General features: G+C 40.3%; 1 protein-coding gene across 1 annotated transcript in view; it reads left to right on the forward strand.

The window, feature by feature from the left end:
- LOC118408180 (protein dachsous-like) overlaps window positions 1-15528 on the forward strand; it is a 44831-nt gene extending 29303 nt beyond the window's left edge. Inside the window, exons 2-4 of the mRNA XM_035808815.1 lie at window positions 14271-14425; window positions 14956-15218; window positions 15455-15528. Coding sequence (XP_035664708.1) covers window positions 14271-14425; window positions 14956-15218; window positions 15455-15528 — 492 coding nt within the window. The remainder of the gene's footprint in view (window positions 1-14270; window positions 14426-14955; window positions 15219-15454) is intronic.
- The last annotated feature ends 8225 nt before the right edge of the window (window positions 15529-23753 follow it).

Genomic DNA, 23753 nt, shown 5'->3' on the forward strand with positions numbered 1-23753 from the left:
TTGGTTTTGTCGGAACCCCTTTTGTAGCACACCTTTAGGGAACGCACCTGGAATCGTTGAATCGAAGATTAGAATGTTTGAATCACGCATTAATTGGGAGGATTGCTATCATTTACAGTTCAGTGGAAGTGAATCGCTTCCGAAGAGTTGATCATACCCTGGGTACAATCCAGACCCCTAGCAACTTTCTTTGGAACTGCAGTACAATTATGTTGAGTACCTTGAGTTATTGCCATGAAAGTTCATCAAAATGTCCTCTATTTCAAACTATATGACGTTTATTTTATTTCTAACGTCGGCAGAAAAAGTTCATTCCTACTCTAATAGCCATCAAAAAGTGCCCTTCGAACCAATTATTGGAACCTATTCGCCACCCAATTGACTGGCATGGTAATATGATAAGTCATACCCCAGGTTTTGTGTCAACAAGAGAACAGTAGAAATATTGTATGAGATTATCAGTATTTGCTCAGGTGGCGTTGGGCCTGGGTTCTTGGTCTGACAACATCCAAGTGACCGGCCGCTATAACCGATCACTCTGTCAAAGTCCCTGCACCGATTGAGACATATTTGTTTGTTGTCTGCTTATTGCAGTTTACAACAGTTTTGGTTGACCTGTTTTCGTAATGCCTAGGTTATGAGATGCGAGGTATTCCCTCCCGGATCTTCGAGACATATAATTAAGAAGTGCATCGTTAGGAACACCTGTGCAGCACAGATAGCAGACAGGCTATTACAGACTTTTGTAATATACTACGAAACATTCCGTTCTCTTGTTCCCATGGTAACGCCGAGAGGCCTGAAGACAAAATATGATTGCTATATAGCCTGACAAGACAATTTGATAGGTCTAGTGATTTTCATGCATATTTTTTTTTGCTGTTGTTGTTTTGTTGTGATAGGAAATTTTTATGAAAAAGCGTATCAAATTTCTCTCATATGTTCGGTGAATGTTGAAACAGCTTCTATTTTATTTGTGACTCACAAAGTTACATCTGTATTGTCACCATTGTACATATCATAACATATGTCATACATTGTACTTCGCAGTTTTAAAGGCAGGTCCATGGATTAGATCAGAGAAGACAGCTGTTTCTGTGTCATTGTTGGTCGGCTAGAAGCTAGAACCAAGGACAGGGACACATTGTTGCCTTATCTCAGACACCAAGGTGACTCCAGTGTAGCAGGTGTTCTCTAACAAGAACAAACTTCATGACTATGAGTATGACTCTAAGTTTGTCCAAGTGGTATATGTTACAGAAAGATTCCCAGTTTCCAGTGATAAATGATGTAAAGTTTCCTGTGAAGTCAAGTAATAAACAGCACCACTTAGTGTGTAAGTCTAGTGACTACACCAATATGAATATTTCTCTTTCTAACAGTTTTGTGTCTGCCCTCCCCACTCAAGCACAGGTAGCCAGTTTGTCCATTGGTGCCAGCCCAGTGTGAGTGTGAGTTAGGGAGGTATACGTTCCGAAGATTCAAACTTTCCAGTGAATGATAGTCTAACTAGCACCACTTTGTAGTGTGTAATTCTTCGTCTAGGACTCTTGCTGTATGGCAGTTTTATGTCTGCCCTCCCCACTTGAGTACAGGTAGCCAGTTTGTTCATTGGTGCTAGCCCAGTGTGTGGTTGGAAGCAGTTTGTCCCAAAGATTCTAACTTACCAGTGAATACTAACTAGCACCACTTTGCAGCTTGTAAGTCTACATATATGACTCTCGCTGTATGGCAGTTTTATGTCTGCCCTCCCCACTTGAGCACAGGTAGCCAGTTTGTCCATTGGTGCCAGTCCAGTGCGAGTTAGGGAGGTATACATTCCGAAGATTCAAACCTTCCAATGAATAATAGTCTAACTAGCACCACTTTATAGTGTACATGTCTACGTCTATGACTCTCTCTGTATGCCAGTTTTGTGTCTGCCCTCCCCACTTGAGCACAGGTAGCCAGTTTGTCCATTGGTGCCAGCCCAGTGCTAGTTAGGTAGGTCCAGCGTGTGTCTCCAAGGAGTGGGTGGGTACTTTGTAACAGGTGTGTAACCACTCAAGTCTTGTAGGGCGGCCAGAACTCCTTTGAATTGGAGATCAGAAAGTACGGGATGACTATTTCTGTTTTTGATTCCATGTAGTCGTTTTCGGTCTGTGTGTTTGTGTTTTCTGTGTGCCCGCAGTTACATAAATACATTGTCAATGGTGTGGCAGGAAGTGAGTAGGAAAATGGGTGACTTCATTTCTTTTCATTTCGCTTTGTTTTTTTAGCCACATCAAAGTGCTCTTGACCTGTTTTTCAGTGTAGTCCTTGGGGTTCAAGTTTTAAACAACATGTTAATCATCATACACTATACACCACACACAACAACATCAACGTCATCATGTAGATTAGTCATTATGACAATAGCAAATATACACAATGTAAGCATTGATGGCATTACACCAAAGGTTTATACTTGCAAGATGTGACTGGTATTATATACTACCCTAAAGATTCAGAAATAGATGAATAAATGAATAAATATTATTCTAAATGACCCCTTTCTCTTGCATCCTGTCTCCAGAGTATAGTGACAACCTGTCCATATAGACCAGTTTTTATCTGTCTGTAGAGTGGCCTTCTTCAGCAGTGTAGTGTAACTGTATATCACATCATAAATGTTGTTATGACTAACTTGGAAGTCTGACTGTATCGTCATCCTCTTGTCTTTACGTCTTCCCAGCCTATGTTAGGTCCGTGGGGCCGCGGTTTTGTCTTTCAGGAGATATGCCGAAAATCTGGGGATCTTTCGGGGAGGATTTCCTCCATTGTTGGGCTAACCCTGTGCATCTACCTGTAAAATTGGTCAACATTTGGTCGGCAGGAACGTGTAAACAGTTCCTGGAGTAATGTTTTGTTTTGTAGTTTTGTTGGTGGTTGCATGGTGGTAGGGCTTTTAAAGATCTGGAAAGTAAATTTGAAGGGATTTTGTTGTGTTATTTTTGTTGAATCATACAGTGAAAGTCTTTAACCCAGGTCTAGAATGTTTCCAAACCTTCAGGACATTTTAGTGCCTAAGAAGTGATGAAACTTGTGCTCATTGCAACATTTTAAGTGCCCTTAGCCATGAATCATCAGTAGAAACATGGTGGTTACTTAGTAGTTTGTTTCTTGATGCCTAGGATATTCTCAGTCATATAGAAGACCTTTTCATTTCATTTCATTTCATTTCCTGACATTGTAATTTGTAGATGAAATTTTTGCTTTTCCCAACATTTTAAGTGCCCCTAGCCAAGAATCGTGAGTAGAAACATGGTGCTTGGTGTGTTTGTGTTTCTGTTGGTTCTTCAGAGATATAAAAGACCCTTTTTCTGACATTTTAATGCCATTAGCGATGAAATTCTTGCTCCTAAATGTTGTATTGTAAGTGTCCCTAGCCATGAATAGCTAGTAGAAACATGGCGATTGGTGTGTGTGTTTCTGGTGGCTTTTCAGACATATAGAAGACCTTTTCCTGTCATTTTAATGCCTTCATGGCTTAAGTGATGAAATTTGTGCTCCTAAATGTTGCAAGTGTCCCTATCCATGAATCGTTAGTAGAAACATGGCGGTTGGTGTGTGTATTTCTGTTGCACAGTCAGGTCAGTTCACAGCACCCCGGGGTCACGCGGGTTAGGGCTCTACTCAATACCCAGTCTTTTTCAAGACAGCAGAGCAATCCCCCTGAATGCCAAATGGCGGAAATTTAATCCTCCCGGCCTCTCCAATGTCCCAGGCCGGGGAGGGTTGAATGGGGCGAGGAATGCAGGGTCCTTTTGTTGGGCTTTGTTTGGGGGTATCGGATGGCGGGCTGGAGTGTGCTTGTTGGGAATGGTGGCGAGCCATTCTGCATGGGAAACGTCGCTCACAGGATGTGGACAACAGACAGAAAACTCCTGTTGTTTACCAGTTTGGTACTACATGTACAGTCAAACCTGCACAAGTGAACACCTTAAAAAAAGATTGCCTTGCCATTCATATACTCAATGTATAGTCAAACCTGTATTACCTAGTGATCACCTGTAGAAAAGGATCACCTGGCCATACATATACATGATATATAGATAAACCTGTAGAAGTGAACACCTTAAAAAACGATGGCCTTGCCATTGATATACACAATGTGTAGTAAAACCTGCATTACAAGTGATCACCTTTACATTAGGATCACCTGGCTATAAAAGTATGATACACTAGTACATGATGTACAGTCAAACCTGTACAAGTGACCACCTCTACATAAGGACCTACCTGGCTATTGATATACAGTCGAACCTGTACAAGTGACAACCTCTACATCATAGTACATTAAAGGACCCCTGGCCAATATGACCACTTTGAGGTAGTCCCTTCAAATTCAATACTTAAACTCATTGAGTGACACAAGCATTATAGTCCTGTCTATATACCACCTGTCAACTTAAGTTATGTCAACTTAAGTTATACCAGATATTGACAGTTTTAAGACTGTTTGTTAATGTATTAAATAGATCATATCAGTTGGTATTAATATTATTCTGGCTTTGTTATCCAAACTTTTGAAGGAATAATATGGGGAGTTAGCAGGTATTTAGTTGTAAATAGTTTTTGGAGCTGAATTTTTTTTCTGACCCTTGCAAACATTTCTCTCTTATAAGCCTTCAGTTTTAATTCCGGTCACACAGTCCAGGGCACCGTGTCGTCTTAGACACCTCATAAGTAAATCAGGAGAGCGCAGAATGAACAGAAGATGACAGGCGCAGAAGTAACGCAAGACCTGGAACAAATCCGGCTCAACAGAAACCGCCTGCCCTTAACTGTGGTGTGGTACAAACTGGTGGTGACATGAAATCACATGCAAACGTGGTCAGAGTGTAGTTAATTGATCAACACTGGTATCTTTTGAATATGAGTACACAGTACACAGAGCTTTCTTAGGTTAGGTCTCTTTGCTTTTTGTACTAAAAAAATTGTAGTGCAAAGAATGCCTTAGACATTTGTATGTATCCGAGCACTTGAAGATCATGACCAGAGCATAAGGCACATGATGTCAGGAAAGAAAAATTGAGGCCTCTTTAGTTCACATCTTGCTTGAGGGAAAAGCTGATACTGATAGATGCATGTTTTGTCTTGTAACACAACTTTCTGACTGAAATCACGGTGGGACAGCTGCTAGTTTTGAATTAGAATATACTCACGAAGAATCTTTGTCGTAAGTTCAAACAGAGGACGTTTATGATAATTTTCATGAAAATTTAAATTTTAAGAATTTGCACAATTCAACTTATAGGGACATTGAATTAACAGAATAACTTTGTTGCGCAACAATTGTACAAGGTACAAATCTTGGCATGTATGCTACAGTTCTATAAGGCTAATCTACTTGATACAAGGGTGCAAGGTATGGGATGAAAATGGCCTTTTACAATCATTGGAGGGATTGAATTTAAACGAAAAAAAAGGGGAGGGGCTCCTGACAACACCCTCCCGACATTCTCAAATGCAGTGTGGCTCTTCTAAGACCTGTTGAGTAGTGTGCTAATGGTCCAAAACAAGCAAGAAGGGCTTCAGAAGCACAAGTGAACTTCGAGGGTACAAAGTAGCCAGACCCCCACACTTGAATGTTGACAGCAAAGAACAGATAAGACCAGACTAAGTTTGTTGATCGAATATCGTCTGGAATTTTAAAGCGAGAGGGAGAAGAATAAATGCATCTCTCCAGTCAGTTAAAAGACTTTCCTAAAACTGTTTTGCCCCTGCATACAACATGTCTGTTTATATGAAGATGCTGTTTTTTTAATGGACAATGACCTCAAGTCAGAGATTGGGTCTTTGTACACAACGAAGACCGGAAAAGTCAGTCAGAAACTTAAACTCTTAATGTTTGAATGTCAGTGTAGAATTTTTCCAATATCCGCTGTTCTGTACTCCCTCATTGATACTCTCACAAACATCCTTTGCTTTGCTGGGAATGGATGTGTTTTGAGCGTGCTCTCGGACAGGGTCGGAGCCAACCCACCATGACTTAACATCACAATAATTGGCGTGGTCAGTGTCGAGCCTTCCGATTCGCAAATCCTATCGGATCTCTCCCGACAATTCCGTCAAGCTTGGCATACTCTTTAACGTCGCTCGCTGATTGCACAGCGTCAGCGGCAAACTGCAACTGTGATGCATCGGGATAAGCAAAACCGACGAGGCAAGAATTAATGATGTTGTTCCTTCCCTCCCTGCCTATTCTCTCCCCGACAACTATCACCATGCTTATGACAGTGTATGGGGAAGTCGGCTTCCTGTGTCTCGGAAGCTCCATTTAGCTCGGTGACCGTTCGTGCCTTCCCCATTGTTTCTCTGTCAAGCTTGTTGGTTTCTTCGGTGGTTATTTGTATATAATTTACGTAAATGTCTCAAATGGGCCTCCTTTCATAAGCGTTCATCGCGGCAGCCTCCAGTGGAATTTCACAAAAGAAAGTCAAATGTCCATTTAAGAGTTACTGTTGACATCTTGGCCGCGCAAATTGGACCAAACACTACTGGGGGGTTGTGTACCGCATAGGGAACTCTTGTGTAAGTATTCCTCAATAGAGTTGTGGCAGATGCATCAACTGACATCGTCATACGTACCAGCCGTTTTGTGTTGTCTATTACTAATTAACAGGCTGAAGAAATAAATTGTTTGGTTTCCAGTGTTTCGGCCGTCAGAGTTGTATAAATGTTACTGCTGTTGCTAAAGCAATGAGACAGAAGACTTTATATGATGTTTGCGTTAAGTGGAAAAACATTGTCATCAGGTGTTTCTTTTTTTGTTCTTTTAAGGCCACTAGAATTTGATTTGTTGGTTCTCGGAAAAATAATGAAAACAAAGCTTGAGGACCTTCATGTTTTATACTTTATACTTTATTTTATGCTGTGATTGAATAACTCATATTACATATTAACATTTTCATCCTTGCCCTTTATTTTATGATGTCCGCTTGCTGTACTTTCACCTTAAATTGTCCGAAAGTAAGGAAGTATATTGGACTTTGGAATGACCCGAGGAATTTAAGGATTACAATTATTGTAAGAAAGCTGAAGACAAAACTGCATTTTTAAAAGTTTATCATAATAGGTGGCATGACACTACAACTTTCTAGATCTATATTATTATTGGATTTGATTTATGGAATTTCAAGCCTCTTGAATGTTTTTTGAAAATGAACATCTACAAAAAACAAATCTTATAAACTAGTGAAAGATGTAACGATATGTCTATCATGTTTAGGTTCAAGTTGTTGACATATTTTGCAGTCCTGATAATTCTTCAAATTGGTGGTAATTTTGAGCCAAAGAGTACATGTATAGGCAAGGGGTCATCACGAACATACCAAAACAGATGTTCTCACATTCAGCTGATAGGTATTTTTATGACAATTGTTTGGAACCGGTCCAACATAACAATGTATGTATGATATGGGGTTAGAGATATGCCAAAACAGATGTTCGCACATTCCAGGGTTCTAGCCTGGATTTTTTATTTTAGCGTAATGCTAATGGCAAGGTAGCGAACAACCTATTAGGGGTGTGATGTGGAAGGGAGGTCTTGGCCCTTCCAAGGTGAGAAAAGTAGTGAAAGAGTTGGCATGATAAGGGTACCTGTCTGTTAACATCACATGTAATTTAAAGGACTTTTTGTTTTGGTCAGTTTGGGCTAGTGGCATATGATCATTTTTCATATTTCATTAGACATTTTCAACAAGTTGATAATAGCAAAGTACCACTACGCTTGTTGGAAATTAGCGCAGTGGTTCTCATTTTAGCGTCGTGGTCAGGAATTATAGCGTAGTGGCCCGTTTCGCTAAAAATTCACTACCTCTGCTAGAACCCTGCATTCATAGTCCCGCACCATGGCACAGGCCCTCTGTCCTGAGTACACCTCTGCTAGCTAATTGTGTCTGCTGCATGCCAATGCCTTCCACGTCTTTCCTCACTTGATTAATCGCCAGGGAACTTTTAAGGCTCGGCCTTAAGAAAACTGCACGGTCCCTGCCAAGAGGGTTAGCTCCCGTAAATTTGACCTGAAGTGATCACAAAAACCACTCTTATCGACGCTTGCAGTCTTCTCCTATGTCGTATTAAGGATGGTAACATATACAGGATATGCAGAGTGTCTGTGTATGTGAAATGTGCCTGTTGAAAGCAGTGTTTGTGTCTGTAGGAACTTGGTTTGAACTTGACTTGCCCGGGACCCTCTCCGTCAGACAGGTAACCCGACCCTGTAACCGAAACCCGCACCCCAGCCGCCATGTTTGAGTAGAGCGCAGTAGCTGAGGGCTACCTGACACATTCTTACAGGGAGAAAGTGACACACTGCAGGGGTTGGCGAGAAGGTTGTCAGGGCTTAATGAAATTAAGGACAAGATACACATTTCTCTTTACTGTTACGTACTTCACTCGGTGGGGTGGAGTTAATAATGTACATGTACAAATTAAGATATAGATACAGAGGTTGTGTCAGACGCAAGGGCTAAGTACATATCTTGTTTTTACAGAGAGACATTTGCAAGGTTGGGTCTGAAGAGTGTCAGGGCTTGAAGTGTATGCCTTAAGATTTATTAGTTACACACCTAAAAGCTTTCTTTGTAGGAGGCTAGGAGTGTCTGTATGGTATGTTAGGTGTGTTAGGTCCCGAACAATGGCACGGATGGCAGAAAATGAGTGACTTCCATCTAGTTTCTTTGCCGAGTGTACCCACTGTCCAGAATTCTATGCACAGCTCTACTTTTGGGTGCACCAAAGTGTATAATGTACCCGATATTTCAGGCGCTGGCATGTTGTATACATGCCTGCTCACCTGTGGCTTTGTTTAGTCTCCGATTTCCAGGGTACGAACTAGGAAGCATATCTTTCAACTCGTTCTTTAAAAGGTTTTTACCTTTGCCTGGTAGATTATTTTGGTTTTACCCCTGTTTGTTGTTGCATGCCAAGGAAGTAAAATATTGTTCTTGGCTTGCCTGTGTGTCTGTCTTTGTGTCTGTGTGTGTTTCTGCATTTAGCAGTGTACACAATACAATGTTGTTTTTACAGACTTTGCTCCTTAGTTGTCAAGTTTTATCAGGATTAATTATTATCAACTTATACTTCTCAGCAAGGATTTTAAAGTGTAATTTTGCCCATTACTTCTTGGTACTTTGATTTTGTTTTGGCTTGTTTTTCCACTTGAAAATTCTCACATCCGAGTAATAGAATTAACTCGGCATTGTCCTAAGCGTTGTAACCATGCTTGCAGGGAATTTATTCCATTAAATCGCGCCTGTGGATAAAGTTGGTTGAATGGCTTAAGTTTTATTGCGAAAAAATACAATTTTCGGGGCATTATTTGGGATTAAAGACTTGTGAGTAAGAGGTAGGGGAATAAAGTAGACCCTGATGAAATCCTCTGCTTTGTGTTCATGTGTTGATGATTGACCAGGTGGGGTTAGTGGTGTTGGGGACCTATTCAGGGAATGATCCTATAATGGTGTTTTGGAAGCAGTAGTTTTGTGGGGTGACCTACAGGCGTGTGCTCAGGGTTCTCGCCATTTTTTTTTTACACAGCGTCACGTGGCACAGGCATGAGTAACGGGTGGTAGGTGGTGGCATTGGTTGCTTGGTGGTATTGTGGCATCCTCTCCCTGAAAATTTTGATGCTTAATCGTCAGACACCTTCTTTTGAAGGCCAAATGCTGTGAAATTTGACTTTGACTTTATTTGGATCCACATTTACCTTGATTGTCAATGATTGACCAGGCGGGGTTAGTGGTGTTGGGGACCTATTCAGGGAGTGATCCCATAATGGTGTTTTGGAGGCAGCAGGTTTGTGGGGTGACCTACAGGCGTGTGTGCAGGGTTCTCACCAGCATTTTTTTCCACAACGTAGGGGGCACTACTAGTATTAGTCTCCAAGCAGATCCTATGGTGCCATAAGATAGCATCAAAGCTGGTCAAGGAGTATAGCCAGCCAAAGGGAGTCAAATGTGGGTTTGATACTATATATTACGCCACCGTAGATCTGGTTGGAGATTATTCTAGTGTCTCACTCTCAGCATGGTAAAGCCCAGGCACAGGCATTAGTATATTGGGGGAGGGGGGCTGGGACAATCCTCCCTTTGAAATTTGTAACAGTCAGGCACACTATTTTCTGCATTTTGAATGCCAAATTCTATGAAATGAAGCTCAAATTTTGGGGCTTTGTTAGAAAACAAGAGAGAAGCGTCTTATGCTAGTTGAAACACGTTGTAGTGGCAGAAATCACAACATAGGGGCCCCTACGCTCAATTGTGCACAGCTGGCCGGAATACACATAGAAACGTGGCAAAAACGTCAAGAAATGTTGCGTTTTAACGTAAGCTGAATCGCCACATTTCCCAGGGAAGCCGTTGTGCCACAGGGTGGCGGCACCCTTTGAGGGATACAGACATCGAGCACTTGGACTTGTCACCGAGATTTGGGACAAATCATGGGACTTACCCGCTTGTTAACTCTCACTTAGTGAAATCTCCTGATCCCGTAATGTGCTCGCTTTTCTCGCTCACCTTTGTTGTCGAGTCACTGACACACATGTGGGTGTATGGTACAGGTATTGCAACTCTGCACAGGACAATACGGAAACATGATTGTCAGTACGATCACAAGAGATGCATTATGTCACAATCGAAGATGCTTTGATCAAAAGGACAGTTTTCGTAGATTCCTTGTCTTGGAATGTCGTTAAATGAATTTTTCATTTGTTGGTGTATAGTACAGGTATTGCAACTCTGCGCAGTACAATACGGAAACATGACTATCCTCTTTGTTGGTGCGATCACAAGAGATTGTTACGTCACAATTGAGGAAGCTCTGATCAAAAGGACAGTTTTCGTACATTCCTTGTCTTGGAATGTCGTTAAAAATGTTTCATCCGAGGTAATTGCGCCCAATTTCGGTGTTTCTTCCCAGAAGACCGGCGTCAGAGTCCCCGGTTGCGGTTTCGCCCGCGGAGAGCAGCGATAGAACGTGGCAGATTCCCTGAAATGTTGCGTTTTAATGAGCATTGAATCATCCCAGTTACTTGGGAGGCCTTTGTGTGGCGATGTAGCGGCCCTCTTTGAGGGATTAACGGTAATTGCGATGATGTGCCATTACTCTATTCCTCATGTACAGACAGACAGACCGTCATCGTTAATTATACAGCAGGTACTTCTTACTACATCCAGATCTTGTGTACCTCTTTGTGTTCTTACGGGCAACAGGATGTCGAGGATATTTCTTTTGTCGATCACATATAAAGTTTTTAGTCAGCTTTTATTGTTCATATGTGTAGATGGATGCCTACCTGTAGTGTAGTGGTCCTGTGAAACTGAAAGCTTGTCATGCCCAAGGCAGTTACATTATGCAATTGATGGCATAGCAGTTCAGGTCAACAAACCCTTACTGGTGTTTTCTGTAATACTACTCCGTACATCATGATTTTATCTTTAGATGATATTATAGCACCAATGTAAAATTGTTTATGTTACATCTGTACAGTTGGTGCATAATGTTATTGGACACACATATGCAATAAGCTGTTTGGTTTTGCTTTACAGTAGATGGATATAAAATATTGTAAGTGCTGGAATTGCTTGTTTATTGATTTCATCTTTAAGACATCTGGGTAGCTTTCTAAGGTGGCCTGATTGAACAGTACAAGACATTGTCAATAAGTCTTGAGATAGATCATAGAGCCTTAGTAAAACATAACAATCTACTTGTAAACAAATTTGTGAAATATGGCCTCATCATGGTGCTGCACACATTGCCTTTAATTTAAACTAAAGCGGTACAATGAATGATGCATTTATTTATTCAATCTTGGAGACAGATGGATATCTTTCTAAAACGGTAAAAGGGCATGTACAGTATAAGACATTGTCAAGAAATCTCCAGTTAAAGCCTTAGACGTCACAAGCGACATGTAACCCTGTTTACAAGTTGGTTCTCCTCTATTAATGCTGCCAATGTTAGTTGGACAGCGACCCAGATGATCCGAGCTTGATATTTAGTCAGGAGATCGTTCCTAAGTCTTTCGTCAACACCAGATATTAGGAGTAGAATTGTTGATACACCTTCAGGATAAGCTTGTGCAGCTCTGAAAGGAGTTCCACTGAAGAACACATCTCCTCGACAGCGCTAATCTTCTTTCCCGCTTTCTGATCTCTTATAATCCGCTCCTAAGCCTCTGTATCAGGTCCGAGGCACACATGATTGTTTTCTCGAAGAACCGGGCGCAGTGTCTTCCCGCGTACTTGGCTGGAGCTGGTTGGTTTAGCAAATGGACGGTTTACGCGATTGAGTTGCAGGGTCACGAACGAGGGCGAAAGTGCCCCTGGGAAAGTTGGATATTGTAGTTTTTTCTTAGCGCCATGTGCGGGGTCAGTGAATTAGATTCCAATCTTTTCCCAGACAACAAGTATCATTAAATCTACAAATACTACTGCCCTCATTATATTTCAGCCATACCATAGGTATGGTGAAATATATTGTATTCGTAATGTTTCTTTCTTTCTTTCTTTCTCCTGTCAAATCTTCAAATCGAATCAACTCCGCCATTTTTTAACCGATTGACTTGAAATTTGGCACAAAGGTAGAGTAAGCCAATACCCTCAGGTGTTTTTTTCATTTTTTTCATATCTGCCTTTGAAATGATTTTATTGAGGTTTTTGTCAATTTTTATGTATATTTTGGGCTCCTGTACCCTGGTATTACAGCCGAATGACATGAAATTTGGTACAGAGGTGCCTTGATCATATGCTCACCTAGATTCAATTACAGTTTTGGCATACGGTACAACAAAATGCTTAATTTTGCGATTTTTGGCCATTTTTTGACCAAAAAAGAACATTTGTGGCTCCTGTAGCCTCGTTTTACAACCAAATGATCTGAAATTTGGTATGAAAGTGCCCTTCAATTATGTGCACATAAATTCAATAAAAGTTTTCCCATACGGTACAACAAAATGCTTAATTTTGCGATTTTTGGCCATTTTTTGACCAAAAAAATGACATTTTTGGCTCCTGTAGCCTCGTTTTACAACCAAATGATCTGAAATTTGGTATAAAAGTGCCCTTTAATTATGTGCACATAAATTCAATAAAAGTTTTCCCATACGGTACAACAAAATACTTAATTTTGCGATTTTTGGCCATTTTTTTTACCAAAAAAGGACATTTTTGGCTCCTGTAGCCTCGTTTTACAACCAAATGATCTGAAAGTTGGTATAAAAGTGCCCTTCAATTATGTGCACATAAATTCAATAAAAGTTTTCCCATACGGTACAACAAAATGCTTAATTTTGCGATTTTATGGCAATTTTTTGACAAAATTTGGACATTTTTGGCTCCTGTTCCCTCGATTTACAACCTAATGACCCGTAAATTGGTAAAGGGGTGCTCTAGATATCTATTCAAATGACCCATGTATAATTTTTGGCATGGACTACTTTAAAATGATATATTTGGGATTTTTTTGGTCATTTTCCAATGGCCAAAGGGGTCAACGACCTCAAGGCCTATTGTTTCATGAGGGAGATGGCTGAAATATGCTGTATTTGCTCTCAAGCAAATGTCGGCCTTTCTAGTTAGTTACAAAAGATACAATGGGAAGTTATAAATGGGTTAACTTTATATGATAAGAAATAAGAATCTGAAAGACATACAAGTGTATAAGTACTATAACTGCATAAGAAGGCGGCTTGACATCTGACCCAAAGAACTACCAAGTAATACTATGGATAAAGATGAAGATTAAGGATTATGATTTTGACTTTGATGTTTTGTTCAGGTGTATGTGTGATTGTATAGCCTTCAGCCCAATGGTCTTACTCTCCAAGCAGAGGTTTTGCTCTGGCCATAAAGACAAACAAAAAAGGCCCCAAAACTGGCAAAAAAACAAACAGCCGGAGAGATGCCTCTGCTTGGACAGTACCTGGGCCTTGCCTCATTGAAAAGCATTACCACTTTGAAACAGCTACATTGCTGAAAGAAAATCAATATATAAAGAAATCAGTTTTGTTTGTTTATTAGACGGCTATATTGACTTTGACTTCTTTAAATTGTAACAAGAACAATACAATACAATACAATACAATACAATACAATACGATGGCTATATTTGTGAAGATTGTACTGTCTAATGCTTGTTGATTCTTCAACTTGATAAGTCTATGACTTTGTATGTACGTTGTATGTACTGTTTATTGTTTTGCATCATTTTTGACCAAGTTTTTTCTCTCTCTGTATCCACAGGTGTCAGCATCGGACCCAGACGAAGGTGTGAACGGCCAGGTCACGTACTCGCTCCCGCCGACCCCCATCGCTAGGCAACTGCCGTTCCAGATCCAGCCGGCCACCGGGTGGATCTGCATGACGCAGGCGCTGGATCACGACACCGAACCCAGCAGGTAAGACTTCTCTTTCGTGTATACTTTTTTGGTCTGAAAATGTCAAGAAAATCACAGAATTAATCATGTTCAATAATCTAGTGTTGGGAGTTTGAGATTGATTTCTGGCATTCTCGGCCAGAAGTTATATGTCCTTGGAAAAGGCACTTTACATGACTTTCCTCACTTCACTCAGGTGTACCTGAATTTGGTTGGGCAGGTAAAAGGCAAAGGAATAGGGTTGTGCTCTGCCTCCCAATACCATGCCCGAGACACAGTGGATAACAAAAATGCCCCTGCAATTCAAACCCTAGCCGATAGAGTGCCACTTCTTCCTGAGCACAAGAGCTATTTAATGCCCAAACATCGTGATAATACGGTACTTGTGATTGAAGGAGCTAGCCCAGAAAATTATTCAAATGACATCTATGGCTGCCCAAATGTCCATCCTCTCCCTACAGCCCCCAAAGCCTGTGGGACTGCTTTAACCTAGACCTCTACCTAGACCTTTCTGAAATTTTTGACTGACTTTTCTCTCTATCTATTTGCAGGTACGACTTCTCTGTCACCGCGAAGGATGGTGGGAACCTGGACGCCACGGCCTGGGTCTCCATCTTCATCCAGGATGTGAACGACAACCACCCGGAGTTCTACCCGCTTTCGTACCCGGCAGACGTCCAGGAGAACAGCCCTGTCGGACTGGAGGTGGTCACGGTCTCCGCGTCGGACCGCGACTCCGGCCGCTTCGCTCGGCTCACGTACAGAATCGTCAGTGGCAACGGTGGCGGGAAGTTTGCCATCAACGCAAACACAGGTGAGAATATTGCATTCCTCTTCTATGTTAAAATCATTGTTAATCCTTACTATGTACTCTTGTGCGAAAAGAATGCCTCAGCAGAAAGAGGGTTATGCTCCAAGAAGGGATAAAGGTTGTGTCTACGACAGTGGGAGGTTAACCCGAATGAAACAATTGAAAGACAGATTCAAAAATCAAAGTCGTATAGAAGTGATTATTGAAACGTTTGATAGACTAAATTTGAACACTCCCAGATTTCGACTTTGAGTCTGGCGTAGTTATTCCAACCCCCAAAATAGTTGCTGGGATAGAAGGTAGAAGTTTCTAGAGTTTGTTACCTCTCAGGTTTTACCACTGGATAAGCTTTCTCCGCATGGTAATGCTGAGAAATACAAGCCAACGATGCGAAGGTCTGGTATATTTGTCGAGTGTCACTCAAGTGTGAGGCATCAGGGTTCGATGGTTGTCGTCGAGGCATTCCGGCAATCTGCCGTCTAAGCTGAGAGCTTTGCAAGGAAGTACGTCTAATCTGAGTCATAATCGTGGGTATTTTCTCCGGCTGAGTGCAAAACAATGCAATCATGACGTTTCCAAGCAGTGTAGTCATCTGACCGAAAAACCCTGTCAAACAATGCTCCGTATCCAAGGATGCATTTCATAGTAACTCTCATAAAACAGCTGCACAGTGACAGTGTCTTTACACACAGAAAAAGATGGTCGTCAAGAAAGTAATAACTTACTTTTTTTAATTTTAGAGCTATTGAGGTAACTTCAAATCAATGAGATGCATTTTTATCAGAACCCATGAGAATGTTGGCAAAATGTCCTTCATATATTCACAGCCTGATCATGTTGAAATGTTGTAAAGGGATCGAGGAATATTGCCCTTTTGCCTGCGTCTATGGCTGCATGGTTGTTTGCAGACAGGCTTAACATTCTGCATGGATTGGAGCCCATGCCTTTACAGCTATTGAAGCAAGTCGAAAAAAGATGTATATCTTTTATGAGTACTTATAGTATGAGAATATTGGCAAAATGTTGACATGTCTTAAAGGGATCGAGGAATATTGGCCTTTTGCTTGCGTCTATCGCTGCACGGTTGTATGCAAACAGGCTTAACATTCTGCGAGGATTGTGGCCCATGCCTTTACAGCTATTGATATCTTTTATGAGTACTTAAAGTACAAGAATATTGGCAAAATGTTGACATGTCGTGAATGGATCAAGGAATATTGGCTTTCTGTCCTGCGTCTATGGCTGCACGGTTGTTTGCCAACAGGCTTAACATTCTGTGTGGATTGGGGTCCATGCCTTTATAGCTATTGAAGCAACTTGAAATAAAATGCATATCTTTTATGAGTACTTATAGTGTGAGAATATTGGCAAAATGTTGATATGTTGTGAAGGGATCCACAAATATTGGCCTTTTGCCTGCGTCTATCGCAGCACGGTTGTATGCAAACAGGCTTAACATTCTGCGAGGATTGAGGCCCATGCCTGGGTGGGTCCGGAGTCTTCCTGTAATGAGAGGTGACACCAAACGTCTTGAGGAATGCACCTGGATGACTCCACTTAGCCGAGACGTTAACAAGACCTGGCAGGGGATCAGGCAGCGTCACATGGGGTGAAACTGACACTAACTTTGGTCCCCAAGGCAGCGAGATGGCGCTAAAGGGGCACCAGCGGATTTCCTTTGTTTCAAGATTATATCCCACATTATGTAACCCCAATAAAATCAAAATAAAATCAAATCAACCCAAAACAAAGGGCCTTTGGAAAACTTAAATAGTACACTGCGTATACTCTTTGAAACTATTTCCATGTCAGAAAGTTCAGCTACGTTCTTTTCTAACTTAGTGAACGAACTATTCAAATTGTTATATCATAAAGTTATCATTTTGGAGGGGCGATGCCTCCAGGTCCCGTCCCTCCATCCATCCTTGGACAGAAATTTACTTTTTTTGGACAAATTTCACCTGTCTGTCCCAAAAATCTGAACTTCATTATGTGTCACTGATAAAAATGTATTTTTGTGAGTTTAACGTAATGAAGGACATGGCCTCCCAAACAATGAGTGGGATGGAAAAGAATTTAAAGCTGGAGTTTATGTTTACAAAAATACAACAATTCATGTTAGGAAGCTCAGGTTTTATTTCTTTTTTGGGACGGACATGGTGAGATATTTGTCTGTCCCAACAAGCAAATTTCCGTCGCAGGATTGGTTGAAGGATCCTACAGACAGCCCTTCCTTACCAGGCTTAGCTAGCCATATGATACAGTAAAATGCAATCATGGACAATTATAGAAGTTGGCACGAGTCCAAAAAGATTTCTTTGGGCCTTTTCTTCCCTTTGTTATGGCTGGGAGCGGAAATCAAATACGCCACAGCCATTTTGTATTTTACCCAGAATCCTTGCACTGAAAGTGTAGCTATTGTTAGCTCCTAGGTAGTGCAGTATGTATAGTGCAAAGGTGTTAGAAGAGTGTGAAGTCAATAACTGCAGCATAGGTATATCCTCCAGGAATAATGCACAGAGGTTAAAATGGCCACACCTATATACAGTAAGCTTTAATGTGTAATACTAATAGTACTTAGGGCAGGCATAGTTATTTTGCAACTTCAACCAGGATACCCTTCAAAAAATTAAAAGTAAAATTTCTGAGAAAGTACAATATTACAGAGAGAATATAGAAAAAAAAAATTTTTGTTGAGCCCTTCCTTAAAAGTTATTCATAATTTTAGCTTTTGGAATTAAAAATGTATCACAAATCCATTGCTTTGAAAGTTTGATGCTGTTTTCTCGCACCTTAACCCAGTTAACGATATTAACACAATTTCCTTAGCCGAACGTGTTCTTTGTTATCTCCTTAAATCCCTTCCTAAGGGAGTCTTCGTCTTAAACTGCCCAAGGAAATGGTCACCTTAAAGAGTTGAATCAAGCTCATTGATCACATTCTATAAGATGTCAATCATTAAGAATTGGTAATTAAACCTATTTTGTCGAATTCTACCACCTGGAAAATCGGATTTGCGAGCATTTTGCAACTTTCACTGCATCTTTTTCTTCCATTATATCAAGATTAAACAAACTACTTGGCAATTACGCATTAGCTCGTTTCATCGCTATTATTGGCTAGCAAATTATGAACAGAAGAGTTAATGTTTTCATTCTCTTTGAAGCAAAAAAAGATAGGCTTAAAAAAAATTTAGGGCAGCAAGAAACGTTGTTACAGTAATCTTTTAATTAGGGTGAGTGTGAGATGATTAGGCATTGAAAATAATGTATAAACACCTTTGGAAATAATGTAAGAGGAAAACTGACTTTGTAAATACTCTTTCGGGCAAACGGGCAAAGGAGTTCCATGCCATGTTGATAATTTTAAAGTCCACATAAAAAAATTAAAAGATATCATCTCATTTAAAAGTTGATATTTCTGTTTACTAAAAAGTTATAAAACCAGCGAAGTTTTTACTGATTTCTTAACTCCTGTACATGTGTCCGTGCATGTTTGTGTGGAATTTAACCATACATTTCAGTGGCAAGCAGAAATCTAGTTCTTCCCTCAGAATTTGATAAATGAATTTTGGATTGAAAACAGTTAAACCTCTCCCTGACCACCCAGCTATTCGACTGACAGCGAAAACGGTGGGTTTAAAGATGAAGAAGATGTCATTGTGTGGGAAACAATGGCCGACAGGAGAGACACAGACAGTGTGGAACCAATGCGCCACATTCAGGGGGAGGGCAGAGCCACAAATTGTCACCTGGATTATCGGTGGAATTTTAATTGAAGAGGCTTGTTTCGGATGAGAACAGGCAGGGAAGTAGACAAAAATGTGGTGTTACGATATATAAACACATCATTTTGAATCATCACAACACCTTAATCGAGGTCTAGAACTTAGAAGGGTGTCTATGTCCGTATGGTTAAAAGCACATGCCCTCAGTCAGTCCTTGAGACAAAAAGATGCAGTCAATACAGGTGATAGATTGCTGTAATTATTGTTCCCATTCTTATCTACTTTAACCTGTATGCATGATAGACATAGCACAAGAAGGTATCAAGGCTCAATTGTATGTTACAAAAATAAGGGGCAGGGTACAAGGTTTTCGGTGATCCTAATTTCCGATTTTCCTTCTCTGTTTATTGTACTATTGGTGGGTTTTTGTCCGACTTACTTCCAGCAGAAATTGTGAAAAGTAGGAATGTTTAGTGTTCATAGCCACCAGCTAGGATTAGCCCATATTTCGGACCCCTCTAGAGACAAATGGATGGGAGAATCCAAAGCTTTTAGAGGCGGGCGCGGCTTAGCAGTGTAATCTTTGTAACATTTGGAGCGCAAAGATGGCGACATTTGCACGGTTTAATGTTGGGAACTATCTTTGAAGGATATCTGTACAGCTTTGTTTTTTGGATTTAGACAGGATTTGGCTGTTGCTACAACTACAGTGATTGTACATGAAAATATTGGTGTTTTATCATCAAAGTTTGAAAAAATAATTGGAGATGGTTTAACATACATAAAACTGAACAGTTAGAAGAAAAAATATTCAGTTTGTTTTGAAATGTTATGTTTGTGACCTAGTATTCTGGAAACACAAATACAATTATATGGTCATTGGATAACCGTGGCAGACTTTAAGGATTTTGTGGATCTTCCCTGTTTGTTATTAAAAAAAACTGAATGGACAGGAGGAAAAATATGCAGTTTGTTTTGTAATGTTGTGTTTGTGACCTAGTATTCTGGATACACAAATACAATTATATGGTCATTGGATAACCGTGGATAGACTTAGAGGATTTTGTGGATCTTTGCTGTTTGTTGTAGTTGTTTACTAATGTATCTTGGCTCTGCGGGGGACAAAATCCTGTCAGGACAAAGGAATTGGTGTCCATTTTTTCCCTGTGCCAATTTAACACTAAGAGTCAGTAAGATATGTTTGTCCAGGTATGACATACCCACACCTTTCAGTTCATGATGAAGTTAGGAAGTTTTTCATTCGTCGCAATTGTCCACAACGGAACACAGGAAAGCTCTCGGGTGTCGGGGAACAATGAGGAATATAATCGAGCACATTCATGTCCACCTCACCGTGGGGGCCCGGAACACAAGAAACACCTTCCCAGACAATTAGATCAAAGTCTTAGCGAGAAACGGCATCTCGGCCGGGTACGCGTAAGGTAAATATACGGGGGTTGTTGTGCGCTCCTCGGTTTACCGCCCTCCATTTGGGCGTGAGGTTACTGTTACCATCGGTGCTGTCACAGATCTGGGCGATGCCGGCAGCGTTTTTCAAAAGTGGACGGGTAAACAGGAATAGGTCAATGGACTCCTGAAAGGGGTGAGAAAAACGGAGAATTGTGGTAGCTTCTACGGACAATGGCTTTATATATGTGCAAACCATGGCGCAAATATGGCTTTATATTAGCAATACTTGGAATGTCAATGATTTCAGTACACCTACACCTACAGTGTACTGTAAATGCATTTAAGTTCGCGGGGATTTGATTTCGCGGTAGCGGGAAAATGGACTTTTCGCGGTGGTTTTAATTTCGCGGTAGCACCATGCGCTGTAGTCTCTTACTGTTATGAAAAAATTTTTGCGGGGGATTTAAATTCGCGGTGAAGTGGGCGCCGCGAAAACCGCGAATATTAATCCACCGCGAACATTTCTGCATTTACAGTACTTTAGTCCTGTGTGAACTTAAGTCAAATATGTACTAGTAACCACCTCTACATATAAAAACTAACTGGCCATTGATTACAGTCAAACCTGTCACAAGAGGTCGATATCCATAAACGTCACTTGTTCAAGTTGTTGACACACTTCCACATATAACATTTTATTAATGGTCCTTCCCCAGATTACCAGTAATTGTACTGGCCTTTTATTTGGGACGTAACAAGATAGACACAAAAATATTGATGATTGTACATTTTCCAAAAATGGCACCTTGGTTGTACCCACCTGTCATTACTTTAAACACGTTTTATTTCATTCAATCATGTTTGTCTTTTTAACAAAGACAATTTCTTACCTCCGGCAGTTCATGAGGACTTTGCGATTATCGATAACAGTTAAAATAACGATGACTGTACTTTTCTAATAATCCTACCTGTTAGTGCTATACTCATTCAATCACATTGGTCTCTTAAACAAAGACAGTTTCTTACCTCCTGCGGTTCAGAAGGACTTTGTATTCATTTTGCAATTATCGATAACAGTCGAAATAACGATGATCGTGCTTTTTTAATAATCCTACCCGCTACTACTATTCTCATTCAATCACATTGGTCTCTTTAATAAAGACAGTTTTTACCTCCCGTGGTTCAAGAGGACTTTGTATTCGTTTTACAATTATCGATAACAGTTGAAATAACGATGACTGTTCTTTTCCGATAATCCGACATGTCACTACGTCTCATTCGTTCAATCACATTTGTCTTCGTAAGAAACAAAGACTCTGACAATTTCTCGCCTCCCACAGTTTGTGAGGACTTTGTATTCATTCTGCAATTATTGATGTTGACGAGAAATTAAGGGTGATGGATTGTATTAAAGAAAACAATACAAGTGGCTCTGCAATCACAATTAAAAGGGAGCAAGCCCTGGCACTGATGGAGGAATGATAGAGTCAATTGGTTCAAATCATGTGTAGATCTGGGCTTGAAATACCACCTGCATATCTGTCAATGAAAGTTAGACATCCAGGTGATAATATATGCCAAATAATAAATGAGTGATTATGTCACTGACGAAAGGTAATGGATGCTACCTGAAACATCTGACCATTTTCAAAATCATACCCAGTTGCTTGAGTAACTATACCACTTGCATTTGCAGGTTAGTAGTTGGTGCAAGTAAAATTAGAGCTGTGCAGGTATTTTTTTATGTTTACGTGCCCCAAACTGAACTGACACAAGGTAAAATCATTTGGTGACTCTAGAGACTTGCGTAATTTGTACTCAAATTGAAGTAGTGAAACAAGTAGCAAGATTTGAAATTTATACCACATGAATAAAAATTGTTTTTTGATGCATAAAAAGAGAAAGGCAATGAGTTAGTCTTTTAGGTAAAACTGCAGATAATATTGAATGCTAATGTACCAGTGTAGGTATACAGGAACAAGTATTGTTTTGGAGCTCTGGATCTCTATTCCAAGGAGACGATTAGCGCTTCAGTTTGAGATCACATTTAGGATTGCCTGCAAAGGGTTGGAAGACTGCGACAATTACTCGTGCATTGTGGCTGCAGAGATATTTTTAGGTGTCCCCCCGTAATAGGTTGGGAAAAGGTTATACTGCAAATCTCCTGAAAAGGTGGCGTGACTTCAGCGACAACTTTGGGCATGTTTTCTGCAATTATAAGATGCTTGGGCTCCGAGTGTAATGGCTTCAAAGGAATAGGGATTAAGATAAGAACGCTCCAAGTCAAGACGCGAGGCTGTACTCGTGTTATAAAGTCTTTCTTACAAATGCGCCGTAAGTTCAGTCTAAGAACTAAATTAGCAGCCATGCTTTGAAAGGCAATTGTAACTTCAAGTTGTGGAGTAAAAGAAGAATGTTAATAGGACTTACACACGAAATGTTAACAATGTCATCCTTTGAACCATTGGTTCAACAGAGAACTTTGATATTGCTGCAGTGTATGTTTGTATGTAAAGACAGACAATGTGCTTGCCTTGAAGCATTGGTAGAATGAGGATAGACTTTTATGTCACTTGAAGACAGACTGCAATAATTTACTTCTGCAGTGTTGAAGTCAATAGAAGAAAACAAACTTTATGGAACAGCAATTGTGAAGGATACAATGTGTGGCAAACAGGCAAAAGAAACATGTGCTTCTAATATCCAGCAACTCTAGTGAACTACTATAATTTATGAATGATAATAATGTAAACAATAATACTAGCATTATGTGTGTTATATTTTGAAACATTATGTAGTGACATTGTGCTGGTTCAGGACAGTAGATTTGCTATATTTAGCTTTCCCTTTTACAAAAACCAAGACTACTCTGATATCTCTGGGAAAATACCAGCTATCTCCTCAATGCTACCTCTGCCGTGCCTTGAGGAAAAGTCAATTGGTTTTCTGAAGCAATTATGGGATACATTGTTTTTGTGCGAAGTTGTTTCAAAGAGATTTCTGCAACTCAATTACCTGCAAAAGGCTTTAGATAAGATCATGTTATGTCAACGGTTCAGTCTGTTTTTCCTTTGTGGGTCGCTTTGTCGAAGTCTTCCTTCACTTCTTAGAGTTTTCTTGTACATGATTGAATGTGAATTTGACCACATCTGCTTAAAAGTTAAAGTACATTATTGCCACTTTTTTGGTAGTCCATTAGATGGCAGAAAGTTATCTTGTTCCTTCTGCGTTTTACTGGTCCATAAGTTCAGCGGCTGTCAAGGAATTCTGGCAGTCAGAAAATGTTATGATTTTGCACCACAACATCTGCTTGGAAATTTCAGCTACAACTTGAGATGTAGACGATAATAGAGAGCATTCGAATTAGAAAACCATTACGATCTTATATGGACAATCGAGCC

Source organism: Branchiostoma floridae, unplaced genomic scaffold, assembly GCF_000003815.2.
Source record: "Branchiostoma floridae strain S238N-H82 unplaced genomic scaffold, Bfl_VNyyK Sc7u5tJ_1560, whole genome shotgun sequence".
In the NCBI taxonomy this organism is placed as follows: domain Eukaryota; kingdom Metazoa; phylum Chordata; class Leptocardii; order Amphioxiformes; family Branchiostomatidae; genus Branchiostoma; species Branchiostoma floridae.